We start from the raw sequence: 19,374 nt of genomic DNA on the forward strand, positions 1-19,374 counted from the left end.
TGTTTACCATTTGCACTGTTTAGGATAATGTGATCAATCTCTTACCTAATCAGTGTGGAATGTTTACCACAATGTGTAATATTTGTTTTTATTGTTCATGTGGGGACTGCCCCCATTTCTGAAGGGTATAAAAATGTGTATTTCTGTTCAATAAAGAGTTCCAGTTTTTGCACCTAAGCTAGTGCCTCCTAGTCTTGGGTGTGATGCCCAGCTATAATACACTATATTGCCAAAAGTATTGAGACGCCTCCCTTTACACGCACATGAACTTTAATGGCATCCCAGTCTTAGTCCGTAGGGTTCAATATTGAGTTGGCACACCCTTTCTAATTATAACAGTTTCAACTCTTCTGGGAAGGCTGTCCACAAGGTTTAGGGATGTGTCTACGGGAATGTTTGTTCATTCTTCCCAAAGTGAGTTTGTGGAGCCAGGTACTGATGTCAGACGAGAAGGTCTGGCTCGCACTCTTCACTCAAATTCATGCCAAAGGTGTTCTATCGGGTTGTGTTAAGAACTTCCCACAAAGTTGGGAGCATGAAATTGTCCAAAATGTCTTGGTATGCTGACGCCTTAAGAGTTCCCTTCATTGGAACTAACGGGCCAAGCCCAACCCTTGAAAAACAACCCCACACCATAAGCCCCTCATCCACAAAACTTTACACTTGGCACAATGCAGTCAGGCAAGTACCATTCTCTTGGCAACTGCCAAACCCAAACACATCCATTGGATTGCCAGACAGAGAAGTGTGATAAATCACTCCAGAGAACATGTCTCCACTGCTCTAGAGTCCAGTGGCAGCGTGCTTTACACAACTGCATCCAACGCTTTGCATTGCACTGGAAACCCATTCCATGAAGATCTCTATGCATTGTTGTTGACTTTTGCGGACTGTGCGCTTCAGCATGCACTGACCCTGCGCTATCATTTTATGTCACCTACTACTTTGTGGCTGAGTTGCTGTTGTTCCCTGTTGCTTCCACTTTGTTATAATACCATTAACAGTTGACCGTGGAATATTTAGTAGCAAGGAAATTTCATGGATGGACTTGAATTCACTGAGCTCCTTAGAGCAACCGATTCTATCACAAATGTTTGTAGAAGCAGTCTGCATGCCTAGGTGCTTGATTTTATACACCTGTGGCCATGGAGGTGATTGGAATACCTGAATCCAATATAGTGTACCTTGGTCCTGTGTCCCAGCAGCGTGGAAGCAGTTCTTTGATGGAATCACCCAATTGGCATGACAGAAGGTCCATCACAACCACTTATGCAGGCCATAGACGGGTCGAAAATAAAATCGGCCGTTTTTCAGATCGTTAGTGGGCGATTTGGTCAGCCGTTTTTCGGTATTTTGGCCGTTTTTGTTTTTCGGTAAAGTTGGAAAAAAATCGGCCGATTTTGCCGATCGGCCGATTTTCGTGGCAATTAGTGGGCAAATCGGCCGATTTTTTACCGATAAAAAATCTGCGCATGAGCAGTGACCTGCAAGAGGAAGACAAAAAGAAGAAAAAGAAGAAGAGGATGAAGAAGAGGATGAGGAAGAAGAAGAAGAGGATGAGGAAGAAGAAGAAGAGGATGAAGAAGAGGAAGAAGAGGATGAGGAAGAAGAAGAAGAGGATGAGGATGAAGAGGATGAGGATGAAGAAGAAGAGGATGAGGATGAAGAAGAGGATGAGGATGAAGAAGAGGATGAAGAAGAAGAAGATGAGGATGAAGAAGAAGAAGAAGAGGAGGATGAGGATGAAGAAGAGGATGAGGATGAAGAAGAGGATGAGGATGAAGAAGAAGAAGAGGATGAGGATGAAGAAGAAGAAGATGAGGATGAAGAAGAAGAAAAAGAAGTAGGATGAAAATAAGAAGAATTCCAGTCCAGCAAAAAGTGTCTCTGCAGAGAGCTCCGCTATTTCTGACAGTTCTCTGACAGTTCCTTGACATTTACAGCGGTTGAAACATTGTATCTATTTGTTTCCGAATAAAAACATCTGTATCCTAAATGGAAACAAATAGATACATTGTTGCAACTTTTATAAATGTCAAGGAACTGTCAGAGAACTGTCAAAGAAATAGCAGAGCTCTCTGCAGGGACACTTTTTGCCGGCTCTAGACGGGTAGAAAATCGGCCGATTTTTTTTACCATTGATGGTAACGTCGGCCACTTGAACAACCGATTTTTCGTTTTTTAAAAGAAAAATCTGCAGTTTTTCTCCCCATCTATGGCCTGCATTAGTGGGCAAATCGGCCGATTTTTTACCGATAAAAAATCTGCGCATGAGCAGTGACCTGCAAGAGGAAGACAAAAAGAAGAAAAAGAAGAAGAGGAAGAGGATGAAGAAGAGGATGAAGAAGAAGAAGAAGAAGAAGAAGAAGATGAGGATGAGGATGAAGAAGAAGAAGAGGATGAGGATGATGAAGAAGAAGAGGATGAGGAGGATGAAGAAGAAGAGGATGAGGAAGAAGAAGAGGATGAGGATGAAGAAGAGGATGATGAAGAAGAGGATGATGAAGAAGAAGAAGAGGATGAGGATGATGAAGAAGAAGAAGAGGATGAGGATGATGAAGAAGAAGAGGATGATGATGAAGAAGAAGAGGATGAGGAGGATGAAGAAGAAGAGGATGAGGAAGAAGAAGAGGATGAGGATGAAGAAGAGGATGATGAAGAAGAGGATGATGAAGAAGAAGAGGATGAGGATGATGAAGAAGAAGAAGAGGAGGAGGATGATGAAGAAGAAGAGGATGAGGATGAAGAAGAGGAGGAAGAAGAAGAGGATGAGGATGAAGAAGAAGAGGATGAGGATGAAGAAGAAGAGGATGAGGATGAAGAAGAAGAGGATGAGGATGAAGAAGAAGAAGAAGAAGAAGAAGAAGAAGAAGAAGAAGAGGAGGAGGAGGAGGATGAAGAAGAAGAAGAAGAAGAGGAGGAGGAGGAGGAGGAGGAGGATGAAGAAGAAGAAGAGGAGGATGAGGATGAAGAAGAAGAAGAGGATGAGGATGAAGAAGAGGAAGAAGAAGAAGAGGATGAAGAAGAAGAAGAGGATGAGGATGAAGAAGAAGAAGAGGATGAAGAAGAAGAAGAAGAAGAGGATGAGGATGAAGAAGAAGAAGAAGAAGAAGAAGAAGTAGGATGAAAATAAGAAGAATTCCAGTCCAGCAAAAAGTGTCTCTGCAGAGAGCTCCGCTATTTCTGACAGTTCTCTGACAGTTCCTTGACATTTACAGCGGTTGAAACATTGTATCTATTTGTTTCCGAATAAAAACATCTGTATCCTAAATGGAAACAAATAGATACAATGTTGCAACTTCTATAAATGTCAAGGAACTGTCAGAGAACTGTCAAAGAAATAGCAGAGCTCTCTGCAGGGACACTTTTTGCCGGCTCTAGACGGGTAGAAAATCGGCCGATTTTTTTTTACCATTGATGGTAACGTCGGCCACTTGAACAACCGATTTTTCGTTTTTTAAAAGAAAAATCTGCAGTTTTTCTCCCCATCTATGGCCTGCATAAATCCACAAAAATGCTGCGTTTTCAGCCCACAACAGAATGTAAGAGCTGAGTGAATTTCCTGCAGATCAACTGGTATTTTTTGTGCTAGCAGGGCATTAGAGTGCCATAAGGGAACTGAACCCTTAGGAATACCATACAATGGGCTAGATTCACAAAGCGGTATCTTACCATATCTCAGTATGCAGTAAGATACCGCACAGCATTTTTCAAATTCACTAAAAAAAACTAACTACAACACCACATAATTTATTTTATGAAGTCATGCAGTATTTTAGTATTGAACACATGCAGTAAGTTAATTTTATTTATTTATAATAGTAAGTACCGCATTATTAAGGAGTGGGACAGTAACTGTCATGGTTGTTAAGGAGCGGAATTCCCTGCTGACAGCTGAATGTAAACAAAACAATTTCCGACAATTACAAATTAGAAAAAAAAACCAGCGTCCACACCAAAAAAAAATGGTGTAGGTTGGTATGAATTTTGGGTCTCCCGCAAAATCGATATAAGACCCTCATCTGAACATTCAGCCCAGCAGGTCAGAGAAGGGGGGAATGAGCACCCCCCCCCATTCCTGACCTGCATGCTTGGATAAGGGTCTGGTATAGATTTTGGTTGAATTTTTTTTTGTTCAGCATACGGTTCCCCTTAACATCCGAGGGCTTGATTGGGGGGGACCCCCTAGCTGTTTTTCTAATTTTCAATTGCCAAAAATTGTTTTGTTTACATTCAGCTGGCAGCGGGGAACCCCGCTCCTTAACAACCATGACAGTTACTGGTTGTTAAGGAGATCGGCGGCTGCCTGCTCCTTAACAATGCGGAACCCCACTCATCATTTATTAAGGATGCGGCTGCCCGCTGCTTAAAAATCATGTTGTTTACTGGTTTTTGAAGATGCCGATGTGTGCTGGCTCCTTCGCTATCTTGTGCTGGGACCACTACTTATTTACCACAAGCATTTATTCATTTATTTCTTCTTGTGAATTGACTTTAACTCCCGTTTTAGGCAGTATTTACTGAGCGCTTTTTTCGTAATGTAGTAAATGCATAAAACAATAGTGAATTGACAGGGAAACCACCTAAATACAGCATGCAATCTGCTTTTGTGAATGGAACCCATGGTGGGGAAGTGATCTGATTGGACACTGAATTCTTGAGAGACTTCAGCAACCATCTTCGGTGAGGAACCTTTAAAAAAAGGAATCTATGCCATTTTGACACGTTTCTGACAGGTGTACGGCAAGGGACAGGAACCCACTTATGAGGGATAGTACAAGGTGTAGGGAAAGGTTCCTGTGGAGAAGGGACAGCTCAGGTCAGGCTCCTTGGTCACTGTTGACACTCCGGTGCTATTATTGGAGATATGGAGCAGGTGTGCAGTGCTAATTTCCCTCATATACACCTCCAAAAGGACCACTACTGCTAATGGAAGCCATCATATGCTGCACAGTTGCAAGGACTCATATAAAGGACACACAGAGTATGTGAGTGGTTACTCCTAAATAGAGATACCTCACTTAGGCGACACCTACAAACACTTTAACCACTTGTCCTCTGGAAGGTTTTACCCCCTTCATGATCAGGGCATATTTTGCTACTCAGCACTATGCTACTTTAACTGGCAATTGCTCGGTCATGCAACACTGTATCCAAATTAAATTGATATATTTTTTTCCCACAAATAGAGTTTTCTTTTGGGGGTATTTAATCACCACTGTTTTGGGATTTTTTTTTGCTATATAAATGAAAAAATACACAAAATTAAAAGAGAACAGGTTTTTTTTCTTATTTCTGTTTAAAAATTTTGCAAATAAATGATCTTTCTTCTTAAATTTGGGCCAAAATTTATTTTACTACATTTCTTGGTAAAAATGAACCCGAATCGGTATATATTACTTAGTCTGTGTGAACGTTATAGAGTCTACAGTCTCTGAGATATACAGTTAGGTCCATATATATTTGGACACTGGCACCATTTTAGATTTTTTCAGGTCTTTACCAAAACATATTCAAGCTATAGTTATATAATGGATATGAGCTGAAAGTGCACACTCTCAGGTTTAATTTGAGGGTATGTACATCCAAATTGGAGGAAGGGTTTAGGAATTACAGCTCTTAAGAATAGCCATTCCCCCTTTTTCAAGGGACCAAACGTAACTGGACAATTGAATCAAAAGCTGGTTTATGGCCAGGTGTGGGCTACTCCTTCGTTATTTCTTCATCAATTAAGCAGGTAAAAGGTTTGGAGTTGATTCTATGTGTGGTATTTGCATTTGGAATCTATTGCTGTAAACCTACATCATGCATTCAAAAGAGCTGTCCATGCAAGTAAAACAGGCCACTGTAAAGCTTCAAAAATGAAACAAATCCATCAGAGAGATAGCAGCAACATTAGGAGTGGCCAAATCAGCAGTTTGGTACATTCTGAGGAAAGAACGCGCTGCTGAGCTCAGCAACATAAAAAGGCATGGACGTCCACGGAAGACAACAGTGGTGGATGATCACAGGATCCTCTCTATGGTAAAGAAAAACACATTCACAGCATCCAGACAAGTGAAGGACATTCTCCGGGAGGTGGGCATATCATTGTCAAAGTCTACAATCAAGAGAAGACTTCACAAGAGCAAATACAGAGGGTTCACCACAAGGTGCAAACCATTCATAAGCTTGAAGAATAGAAAAGCCAGATTAGACTTTGCCAAAAACCTCTAAAAAAGCCAGACCAGTTCTGGAAAAGCATTCTTTGGACAGATGAAACTAAGATTAATCTGTACTAGAATGACGGGAAGACAAAATTGTGAAGAAGGCTTGGAACAGCTCATGATCCAAAGCACACAACGTCATCTGTAGAACATGGTGCAGGCAGTGTGATGGCATGAGCATGCATGGCTTCCAGTACCACTGAGTCACTGGTGTTTATTGATGATGTGACAGAAGACAGAAGCAGCCGGATGAATTCTGCAGTGTTTAGAGATATATTGTCGAGTCAGTCAAATGCAACAAAGTTGATTGGACAGCACTTCACAGTACAGATGGACAATGATCCAAAACACACTGCAAAAGCAACCCAGGAGCTTTTGAAGGAAAAGAAGTGGAATATTCGGCAATAGCCAAGTCAATCACCTGATCTCAACCCAATCGAGCATCTATTTCACTTGCTGAAGGCAAAACTAAAGGCAGAAGACCCACAAAGAACAAATAAAGACAGCTACAGTTAGAGCTTGGCAAAGCATCAGAAAGGAGGAAACCCCGTCTTTGGTAATGTCCATGGGTTCCAGACTTCAGGCAGTCATTGCCAGTAAAGGATGCTCAACAAAATATTAAAAATGAACATTTTGTTTATGATTATATTAATTTGTCCAATTACATTTGAGCCCCTGAAAATGGAGGGACTTTGAATAAAAATGGTTGCAGTTCCTAAAATTTTTACTTGATATTTATGTTCAATCCCTTGAAGTAAAGCTGAAAGTCTACACTTCAAATTCATTTGGATTGTTTCCTTTTAATTTATTCTGGTGGCATACAGAGCCAAAAGTATGAAAATTGTGCCTGTGTCCAAATATATATGGACCTAACTGTATCTTTGAAAACCAAACAGTCCTGATGTACGGATGGCCTATCTCATTTCTTGAGGCCCTTAAAATACCAGGACAGTACAAATAAACACCAAATAACCCCTTTTTGGAAAGTAGGCAGTCCAAGGTATTGGTGAGTTTTTTAAAGTTGTCATTTTTTGTTACATTTTTTTAAAAAGAAAAAATTAAATAAAATTAGTTTTTTGTTCACAATTTTTTTACATACTGTTGCCAGTGCAGTACAGCATCATCATATGACTGGTCTGGCAGCGATCAGGGATACAGCTAATCACATGTACAGGTGGCAGGTACCATGTGATAGCTGTGGGCCAATCACAGCTTCACAACAGTAAGCAAGTAGTCATAATAGAAACCTTTGTTTACATTGTAATCATGTGATTGCCATGATTGGTCATAGAGATCATATGATGCCCCAGTCACTCATGGCTAGTGTGCATGTGCCAGGTGACATACCAGTACATTGCTATGTCTGGCTGTGCCACCTTCTTGCAGTAAAAGTATTGCGGGTGAAGACAAGTAGTTAATTCTGCCATTATATAACTTCCTTGTTGATACACAAATGGATACATAACAGAGGTTTTCTTAACCACTTGCCCTCCTGAGGATTTACCCCCCTTAATAACCAGGCCTCTTTTTGCTACTCGGCGCTGCACTAATTCAACTGATGATTGAAAATGTATTCTGCTACATGTTTTTGGTAAAAAAAAAATCCCAATAAGTGTATATTGATTGCTTTGTGTGAAAGTTATAGCGTCTACAAACTATGGTATAGATACTGCAATTTACGCCATTTTTCTGCTATACAGCACTGCGCTAGTTTAACGAACAATTGCGCGGTCATGCAATACGGTACATAAATAAAGTTTATGTCCTTTATTTCACACAGAGCTTTCTTTCGGTGTTATTTGATCGCCTGTGCGTTTTTTATTTTTTGCGCTATAAAAAAAAATCTGACAATTTTGAGAAAAAAAACAATATTTTGGACTTTTTGCTATAAAACATGTCCAGTAAAAAAAATTTAAAAATCAAATTTCGTCATAAATTTTGGCCAAAATACATTCTGCAACATGTCTTTGCTAAAAAAAAAAAAACCCCAATATGTGTAAATTAATTGGTTTACGTGAAAGTTATAGCGTTTACAAATGGCGGTAAAGATACTGGGATTTTTATTTTTTTTTATACTAATAATGGCGGCGATCAGCGACTTAAGGTGGCGATCAGTGACTTATGGCGGCGATCAGCGACTTATGGCAGGACTGCGGCGGACATTCTGACACTGGGAGGGAACTGACTTGGGGTCACTGACATCCCCAGTGACACCAATACAGTGATCAGTGCAAAAAAAACACTGACACTGTACTAATGGCACTGGGGAGGAAGGGGTTAACTTTTTTATTCACTGAAAGGGTTAACTATGTGAGGGGAGTATTTTACTAGGGGGCGGGGGTGTGTGCTGCACTGGGACATGCTGATCCGGAGAGATAAACTCTTCTCTCCAGCTCAGCATGTCAGGAGCTGACAGAAAGCAGAGCTACTGCAGCCCTGCTCTCTGTCAGTGATTGCCGCTAATCAGTGGGACACGGCGACTCACACCTGCGGCCACAGATGGCGGTGCCTTGCGCGCGCCCTCTACCTGTTTTGCAAAAGCACGTTTTAAAACGTGGTTTTGCGCAGCCGTGCCTCCCTGCCACCACATTTCTACATTGACTGGGCGGCAAGTGCTTAATGGTTAAAAGAAATGCCTGAGAGAAAACAGACGAGAACAACAAGGAAATTGTCAGGGGAGATGGCACAGCTGCTGATTTAACTCCTGCACCACTGTACTCATTTTATTATTGCTTTGAACAGGAAGAATACAAAAATTGGATACCTGTTTGTTTATTGGATACCTGTTTGTTTATTGGATACCTGTTCGTTCTTTTATAGCTAGATATGATTAAATGTGTAACCTTGTGCATAATATATTCCATGCAATTTTTCTTGACGTTGTAATGCTGAGTTAACACAGCAGCAACAAAGGAAGAAGTTCCACAACAATTATCAGGTACAGTCCAGGTTACACTGACATTTATGCCTTTAGATCAGAGGTCTCCCCAAATTTTTCAGTATGAGGCCCACATGGTATTTTTTTACAAATACTTGAGGGATGAAAAAAGGCTGGGGGCTATGTGATTGGTTGTGTGGGTGCCACAGTCCTGGCAACCATTGATGGTACAATGACAGCACTGACTGGGGAACCTGCTTCTGAAGACTAGAAGGGTGGTGGGATTGAGGAAGCTGGGGAAAAATATGGACCATACGCTGACCTGAAGACCTCTGCGAGAGGCCACTCGCACTAGCTGTGGGCTATATTTTGCCACTGGGCCATAATTTGGAGACTCCTGCTTTAGACCATCATTCAAGAAATATATATTTTTGATTGATCATTGAAAAGAGATGCATGTGACCCTTTTTCCCATCAACCTCTACACAGGCTGCAGCTAAAAACTGAACCTTTGAGGATGTGTGATCTGCCATTGCTCACCTATTATAAATGTAGATTCTGGGGCTCATCCTAAAATAGATTTCTATGGTTGTTCTGATCTTCATTATGTAATAAGTAACTGAAGTGGGACAAGAATGAAGGAAAGTGATTCAGATTTTTCAAGCAAGCTCACTCTGGGTCACTTAGACCAGTTAGGCTCCATTCACACTTCACAAAGATTTGTAGCTCCAAGATCAAAGCTCCAAAACACTTGAGAAAAAAAATCAGTTGTTCTCAATGGAGATTCACATCTCTGCTTCAAGTCGACTAAAGCCAAACTCCTGAAGCTCAAACAAGGAGCATTTTTTTTGTCACTCAAATTGGGCAGATTTGTGCGTTTTTGAGCTGTTTTATCTCCATAGAAATGAGTAAAAACATGTGATTTGTGCATTCTTGCACATATTTCCTTGTTTTTACATGTGTTTTTGTGCATTTTCTATTCAAATGAAAAAAAAAAGTAATAATACAGTATATGAATGACTAAATTTAAAATAAATACACAAAAAAACTAAAATAATCATAAATAAATAATAAAATAAACTAATATGTAATAATACATAAATATATAAATTATGAAGAATAATAATAAATAGCTTAACACAGAATACATAATATTAATACTATTATTAATAATAATAAAAATACTCTACCACAAAATAAATTATAATTATAATAAAAAATGAATAACAATAAAAATAAAAGCTGATGTAAAGGCTAAAAAAGCTGAAAAACAAATCTAGCTGATATGTTGGCCCATTCCTCCATGCAGATCTCCTCTAGAGCAGTGATGTTTCAGAGCTGTCGCTGGGCAACACGGACTTTCAACTCCCTCCAAACGTTTTCTATGGGGTTGAGATCTGGAGACTGGCTAGGCCACTCCAGGACCTTGAAATGCTTCTTACGAAGCCACTCCTTCGTTGCCCGGGCGGTATGTTTGGGATCATTGTCATGTTGGAAGACTCACCCACATTTCATCTTCAATGCCCTTTCTGATGGAAGGAGGTTTGCACTCAAAATCTCATGATACATGGCCCCATACATGGCGGGGTACCTGATGCAGAGAGAATGGCACACACACAGAAACCAAAGAAAGTTAACAGTCCTTGTATTTGAGAAAGTAGTATGGCAGAAGAGTTACAAGAGTACACAGTTGGTATTAGCACTGGCAGTAACAGGTGCAGTAATACACGCAGTGACAGGTGCAGTAATACATGCATTAACAGGTGCAGTAATACACGCATTAACAGGTGCAGTAATACCCGCAGTGACAGGTGCAGTAATACCCGCAGTGACAGGTGCAGTAATACCCGCAGTGACAGGTGCAGTAATACATGCATTAACAGGTGCAGTAATACCCGCAGTGACAGGTGCAGTAATACCCGCAGTGACAGGTGCAGTAATACCCGCAGTGACAGGTGCAGTAATACCCGCAGTGACAGGTGCAGTAATACCTGCATTAACAGGTGCAGTAATACCCGCAGTGACAGGTGCAGTGTCAGGGATGTGGGTGTGACCAGAAGTGTGTGGACTGACACAGGGAAACGCAAGCTTCAGATATGGTATAAACAAGACAATTTATTAAGACTAACAATACAAACATAAACGCAGTGCACCAAACCCCAAGCTAACACAAATACATACAACAAGGTGAAACAAACCCAAACCTAAACTGGTATAGGTACACAGGTACATACACATATAGAGCACAACGTAATCAGGCAGGCCGGGTCGATAACTATCGGGCAGCTAGGTACAGGAGGAGCAGGCGGAGAGAATGGTCAGGGTCACAAGCCAGGGATCAAAACAGGAGAAGTCAGCAGAGGTCAGGATCAGGCAGGGTCGGCAACAAGTCAAGCAGAACCAGGAACAGGAATGCAGGTTACAAGTTACAGGGGCCAATGGAAAAACACACACCAAGGCACAGACTGCAGGTCTGGCCATCCCTAAATACACCTGCAATCAGCCCCAGGTGATGGCTAATTGCCGAAGTGAACCTCTGGTTGTTGAGAGCACCCGCTGGCCAGCCCTGGTACTGCAGCCCACAAGGCAGGTGAGTCCCACCACTATTGGCAAGTCCATTCCTGACATGCAGTAATACACGCAGTGACAGGTGCAGTAATACACGCAGTGACAGGTGCAGTAATACACACAGTGACAGGTGCAGTAATACACGCAGTGAGAAGTGCAGTAATACACGCAGTGACAGGTGCAGTAATACATGCAGTGAGAAGTGCAGTAATACACGCAGTGACAGGTGCAGTAACAGGTGCAGTAATACATGCAGTAACAGGTGCAGTAATACATGCAGCAACAGGTGCAGTAACAGGTGCAGTAATACACGCAGTGACAGGTGCAGTAATACATGCAGTGAGAAGTGCAGAAATACACGCAGTGACAGGTGCAGTAATACATGCAGTAACAGGTGCAGTAATACACGCAGTGACAGGCGCGGTAATACACGCAGTGACAGGCGCGGTAATACATGCAGTGACAGGCGCGGTAATACACGCAGTGACAGGTGCAGTAATACACGCAGTGACAGGTGCAGTAATACACGCAGTGACAGGTGGACTAATACACACAGTAACAGGTGCAGTAACACTTGCTGTAATCAGTAATATAAATGCTTCCCTTAGCCACAGAACAATCCCCATCAGTGTGCAGGCACTAGTGGTACCGAGGTAGTATAGACAGTAGTGATTTATCGGTAATCTCACATTATCAGCATGGCCTACTTAAATGGGACAGAATCTGAAGAAGGGATGACTGGCAGGGCCCTCTTCATATCGGAACCTTTCTCTGACACTAAATCTCTGTCCCTAACAAGCGTTTCTGTCCCTACTCTATCCACTCCAAAATGAGCACCAAAACCAAGCAGGGTCCCTTATTTATAAGGGCTGTCCCATCCAAGGTTCTTGTGAAAGGTTACTGGGGACTGCAGCATCTATTTGGACAGCTATTGCCCCTGTGATGCCCATGGGGGCTGCAGAAGAACATCACTGCTCTAAGTCTTCATTCCATCTAAACAGCAGACAGACGCCACCTATTGAATAGAATGAGCACTACATGTGCCTACAATCATGTATATTCTGTACAAAGCAATGTCCAGGGTCACTGCTGTTTGCATGTAACCACTCATCTGACTGACCCTGGACACAAACAGTATGCGTCACACAGGCTAATAGTCCAGTTTATATGTAGTTATAGCATAGAATGTTCGCCTTTGAATGCAGCAAACTATCCATCCCTTCCTGCCCATGTCACTGTAGTCTAACTCACTAGGTAATGAAGCTAGAACCAAGATCACAGTACTAGAGCATGTCTATCTAAATTACATTTAGCAATGGCACCTCAGAAATCTCTATTCTCACAGGCTTAACTCAGGAATCTGTTAAAGGTGCTTGAACTGCTTATACCTTCATTTTATCTCACCTGCTACCTGGATAAATCATTAATCTGTCAGACTGGACCGCCTGTCAGGCTTGGATCTAAGGAGGACTGCTCCTGGTCCCTACAACCAATGCATCTGCTAAGCCATGACCTGGTCCTCAATCCCTAGCCTAGCCTTGTTGTTAGAACCACCTGTGGCCCGTGATATAACATGCTTTCTTCACCCCTAACATATACAGGAGGATGGATTTGGAACTTCCTCCATCCAGACCTGTAGCCTGCGCTGCTTCTCAGCTCCACGCATCTAAAAGGTACAGGGGCACTTTGATGGGGATACCTGATGTAAGGAGGGCATTCTGTTGGTGACACTACTCTGATGGGAACATTTCATGTAACAGGGCACTGTGATGGAACAATTGATGCACAGGGGCACTCTATGAGATGAATGTTATTATTCTGGCCAATGAAATGAATTCACGCCAAAGTGCCTAACACCGGTAAATGCATTGGACACTTTTACAAGTGGCAGGTGTTTAATCTGCCAAGAGGAGGAGCGTTTTTAAAATGTCCTGTGTGCACGAGGCCTTATTATTGACTCTTCTCTATCACCTACATAAGATTTAAATCTGACCATTTTCTCTGCTGACGTGTGAATTTTGGAGAAATTATGTTGGCACTGTGTTCAGCATGACTTACCTATTCTCCACAGTTTGGGATTCATCAGACCTCATTATAGACTTGATTTACTAAGCTTTAATGATTGTCATTTGCAGCAATGAGAGCTAAAAATATCTACTGCTATGCCAAATAGTATACACATTATAGCTTAGAAAATAGAACCTTCTGCTAATTTCATATGTGCAATTTTGTTTACACATTAATGTTTATAAGCTTAAAGAACTTCAGGATAGGCAAAAAAAATCACCCATTAGTACACCCCCCTATACAAAACACTAGAGTTCATACATTTGTGAAAATCCTTACCATGGAAGAGAAAAGTCTAACTGGGTTTTGAGCAAGTCATTTCTGTAATTCAAAGGATAACAGCATCCGCACTGCCAAGGAGGAGGTGTAAAAGCAGGGTTTACATCATATCCTCTCCGCTCTCTCTTCAGTGAAAGGAAACTGCAGTTCCCATCAACCTCTGGGAATTGCATTGAATGTGGGCAGGTACACTAGGCCTGTACATGTTGAATGTGTCTCGTTCCGCCCACCACTGCAAGTGGGGCTGAATTACATCTCTGCTTCCTGGAGATAGAACTACAGAAGGGATGTGCCAAGAGCAGTAGCTGTGGGAATAGGAGGTATAGCAGTCATTGGTCTTACAAACAGGAAAATAAAGAGAATTACCGGTTTGATTTGAATATGAATAGGCTTTTTCAGCCCAGCTACTGAGTGAACCAAAAGATGGATAACATATTTAGTGAAGGTAGGTGTGACAGACCGCCTGGCACCCCACCTGGGTGCCTCCATCAGAGAACTGCTTCCTAACCACTAGAACACAGGAACAAGGTATTATAGCTGGACATTGCACCCAAGGATTAGACAACACTAGCTTAGGTGCAACTGGAACTTCATTGTATTGAACAGAAATACAGGTTTTTATACACTACAGAAATAGAGGCAGTCCCCACATGAACAATAAAAACAAATATTACACATCAGGATAAATATCCCACACTGATTAGATAATGAGGACAAGTTGACACCAAACTAATCCCATCATGTGGGAACCTCCAAGGAGGACTAGTCAACAGACAATAGGTGACTCAAAAAACGGGACACATACACAATGGTAAACACATCACACCTGAATACACAGATTACAGCAAGAGACCTCAGTATCAGGTTGTTTTGAGCTGATTAGATTAACATTTGCTTAGAGTCTCTGATTCTAGAAGGGGGTTGAAGCAGTCAATGCTGGATTGGGCACAGAGACCCCAAATCTGTATGTTTTGGGGACACACGGACATGAATCCAAAGTAAAAGGCACCCCCCAGCACACACCTCCCAAAGAAAAAAGACCCTTCAGATGCCAGGGCCTATGGTCAGTAGGTAAGAGGCTAGCCTGCAGTCCCCTCCAAAAGTCCCTGCCTCAGTAGGAAATCAGTGACAAGAATGTGTAAAGAAGTTTGTGCCTGGAGTTCTGCTTTAAAACTATTAAAACATTGTTGCTCAGTGGTTAGCACCACTGCTTTGCAGATTTGAAGCCTAGGTTAAACCATTGTGTTTGTGTTTATTTTTGGATTCTTCAGCTTCCTCGCAAAAAAACAAAAATGGAAATGGAAGGGACTCTTTTAGGTACATTGTATTCTTCACTGGGGCAGTGATTCTTTTAATGGCTCTGTGTAATTTGCTGTGTTGTGGATTAATTTAGCATCACATAGGTAAATGCGGTGTACAGTATAAGTATATAACTGATTTTCTCTTTTTATTATAGAAAATGAAACAGCGATACAAAATGACATCTGGGCTGTCACTTTGTGTAGTATATATTCTCTTACTGTCCTGCTTCACAGAGAAGAACAATGCATTTGACTTTCTACAGCTTTTAAAACTGTCAAAGCATACTGATACAAACAGCATCAGCAAGCCAGAAGGATTTAAATCCCCTCCCGTGTTACGTCTTCTCTGCAATTCAAATCTAAAAGCCAATAAAAACTCTTCTTTACAGTCATCAGTTCAGCAGAACAGTACAGACCAACCTTGCTGCTTTAATTTGGATGCTTCTCAAAAACCGGCCAATGATTGTCTCAACATAACTCAAGACGTCGGTTCAAACCAGACAATACAAGCTGACATTCTAGATGACTATGATGAGGCAACAAACATGACATCTTTTTCTAACCTGACCTCTAGTATGGACATGGACAATGCAACTCACTACATAATATGGAAGCATTTCATCAACTTCACAAACTTTGTTGTTTATCATAATTATATGGAAGAAGATGGTCAGCAAAAAGGTTGGTTATACATTTTTGTGGCAGACCTAGAATGATCAATAACACGCTGAGTGTACTTATGGAGCTATGCACATTGTGATATAATTACACTGACATAGAAACGTTACACTTGCAAAGATGATGTCAAGATGGAGTTATTTTGGAATTGAAACACTTTCGTGTATTTCAAGTTTAAACTAAAACTAAAGACAAAACTTTTTTTTTCATCTTGGATAAAGAAAGGGAGGGTTATAACCCCTGTCAGGTTTTTTTTGCCATCTGTGTCCCATGGAGGAGATTTCACTTCACTTCCTGTCTCATAGCCAAAACAGGAAGTGAGAAAAAATCCCTGATTGTCACAAGAGTCCCCTGAACTAGTGTACCTATTGGAAGATTTCCCCTCTCTCACTGTTTTGCAGACAGCCCAAAATTTGAAGTTTTGTTTACTTTCACTTTCAGTGATAATGGTAAAAAGGGCAAATAGTACAGCGAATCTCCATAACAGGGACACAGGTGACTATAAAAACCTAATAGGTATTCTAATTCTTCTCCATGCTATCCAAAACTAAAAAAAAAGTTTTGCTTCTAATTATATTTTAAAATGAAACTTAATTATGGTGGATAGTCCCTTAGCACATTGTCCAGCATTGGTATGCAGAGGAGCCAAAAAACCTCACAGTGTCTAGTTCTGGAGGCTATAGCCTGGACCCCCTCCAGCTTTGATCCTGGGTATAGCTGTATCCTCCTGGATTTATATTATCAACACAAAATTTACTAGCAGTCAAAAAAATCCGTATCATAATCAGTACTACTATTTTAAAGACAATCGTATGACATAAGCCCTGTAAATGTTTTAAAAAATCCCATTGTGAAAGGTTTACATACACTGTTCCTTACATGTTGCAGCATATGTGGTAATGCATGTGGGTAGGTGCGAATGTACCTCTTATACTAAACTACTAAACTGCACACACAGATGTGAACTAGACACACAGGAAAGACTGTGGTTCTACTTGGAACATTTCTGCAGTAAACTGCTGACAACAGATAAGTGTGAATAGGGCTTTTTATCGGGGCTCTCAAAGTTACAACCAGGGGCGAACTGACAACTCATGGGGCCCTCGGGCAATAAGGGATCATGGGGCCCCTGTGTCCTTGCCTCCAGAATCTTACACCTTGTGGTATATGTCATTTTATCTGCTTAGGCTAAGAGGTGCTGCACTCCTGTTGGGGCATGGCATACCCCTCCCCCCCCTTGGACACAGCGGAGTGCAGATCCAAGGTACTTGGGGCCCAGTGGTCATGGGATCGCTATACGATTTAATTTATTTCATTTTTTTATTTTTAAACAGTCCCTTTAATTTTTTTTTTGTTATCACATTTATTGCTGCTGCACAGAATGTAAACATCCCTTGTGACAACAATACAGCATGACAGGTCCTCTTTATGGAGAGATCTGGGGTTTATAAGACTATAAGACTCTATTCTACCTTTAAAAGCAAGTGATCAAAAATTTTTTTTTTATATTTTGTTTAAACAAAATGGCCTTGTTGAAATTCATCTGGAACTGGAAGTGACGCCATGATGTCGCTCTGCTCCTCCTAGCCCCAGAAATGAGTGGAGGACATCTTTTCTTCACTTATCTCTATACGCTGCTGCTACCAGTGCCGGATCTGTTCCAGGGCCCGGGGGGGGGGGGGGGGAGACCCCTTCCACTGCTTCTAAAAAGAAAGCCAGCAGTGAATCCACTGTTCAGATTACTTTTATCAGAAAGACCAGTGGATAAGGGAAAAATTAATACCAGGGTTATGCCATCTAGCTGCAGCCATAACACTGGTATTAAATGTAAAAAAATGATGTATTTTCCCAGTTAGGCAGTCAGCAAGTACCGGCAGGTAAATGCTATATAGCATAATTTGTAGACGCTGTAATTTCCGCACAAACCAATTAAAATATACTTATTGGGAGTTTTTGTTTTTTTACCACACACTCGTAGCAGAACGCAATTTGGCCTAAATTTATGACAACATTTTATTTTATTGGATATGTTTTATGACAAAGTAGAAAATATTTTTTTTTTTCAAAATTTTTGTTTACATAGCAAAAAATGGGCAACCCCGTGGTGATCAAATACCACCAAAAGAAAGCTCTATTTGTGTGAAAAAATTGTTTAAAATGCTATTTGTGTACAGTATTGCATGACTGCATAATTGCCAGTTAAAGTAGTGCAGTGCGGAATAGCAAATAAATGCCCTGGTCCTGAAGGGGGTAAAGTCTTCTGGAGCCCCAGTGATTAAAAAAAGGAAAATCTTCCATCAGATGTGCTTTTGTCCAGACAGAATATGGAGAGCCAACGGTTTGTTGATCCTACCTAAAAGAACTTTTTTAAATTAGTTGGGAAATACTTTGCAACCAGGAAACTGTTAAGATGATAAGCCCTGGCTGACCGTTCAAATCGCATAACAAATCGCATCCAGTGATCAGCAATTGAACTGTTCTAATCAGTGCGACTCAGTGCGTTGGAATCACAATGGTTAGGAAAGTAGTTCCTGCACTACTTTTGCCGATTTAGGGTGCCACTTGCATAGATATCTGTGCATGAAGTTGCACAGATGTCTATGAAGTCGCACTGCCATCTGACTTTGAAATTGTGTGACTTCAAGTGATGTTGCACAATTTCAAAGTTGGATCTAGTGTGAACCGGGGCTGAACCTCTTGCTAGGAAATACTGTAAGTAACGAGCAACAAAGAGGATAAATTGCAGCAGTCAGGACTGTAACAAACAACACAGTGTAAACAATGCAGTGATCAGTACTACCTAATGTACAACATAGTGTATATAATGCAACTGTCAGAACAATGTAAAGTACAAAATATCATATATGGTGCAGTGGTCAGGACTACATAATGTACAATAGACATACGGAGTAGAGCAGTCAGGATTATGTTATCAGTGTACTCATTGTGTAACATACAACATAGCATGTAGAATGATGAAGTCAGGACTGTGTAGTGTATAGATTGCGGGCATCAGGACAGTATACAATATTAGATGCCCAGTGTGTCCCCTTACATTGGTGGTCAGTTCTTCCTCTTCCATTGGTAGTCAGTGCTCACTTTAACCATGTATATTGGTGGTCAGTACTTAGTGTGCCCCTTTACATTGGTGGTCAGTGCTCAGTGTAACCATGTGCATTGGTGGTCAGTACTTAGTGTGCCCCTTTACATTGGTGGTCAGTGCTCAGTGTAACCATGTGCATTGGTGGTCAGTACCTAGTGTTCCCCTTTACATTGGTGGTCAGTGCTCAGTGTAACCATGTACATTGGTGGTCAGTGCTCAGTGTAACCATGTGCATTGGTGGTCAGTGCTCAGTGTAACCATGTGCATTGGTGGTCAGTACCTAGTGTTCCCCTT

The 19,374-nt window shown here is 41.3% G+C and overlaps 1 protein-coding gene across 1 annotated transcript in view; it reads left to right on the plus strand.

The window, feature by feature from the left end:
• GFY (golgi associated olfactory signaling regulator) overlaps positions 1-19,374 on the plus strand; it is a 61,361-nt gene that overhangs the window by 23,932 nt on the left and 18,055 nt on the right. Inside the window, exon 2 of the mRNA XM_089689000.1 lies at positions 15,455-15,980. Coding sequence (XP_089545126.1) covers positions 15,458-15,980 — 523 coding nt within the window. The 5' untranslated portion in view covers positions 15,455-15,457. The remainder of the gene's footprint in view (positions 1-15,454; positions 15,981-19,374) is intronic.

This window comes from Staurois parvus, unplaced genomic scaffold (assembly GCF_062004578.1).
Source record: "Staurois parvus isolate SC_StPar_1 unplaced genomic scaffold, SC_StPar_1.0 ptg000465l, whole genome shotgun sequence".
Classification (NCBI taxonomy): Eukaryota; Metazoa; Chordata; class Amphibia; order Anura; family Ranidae; genus Staurois; species Staurois parvus.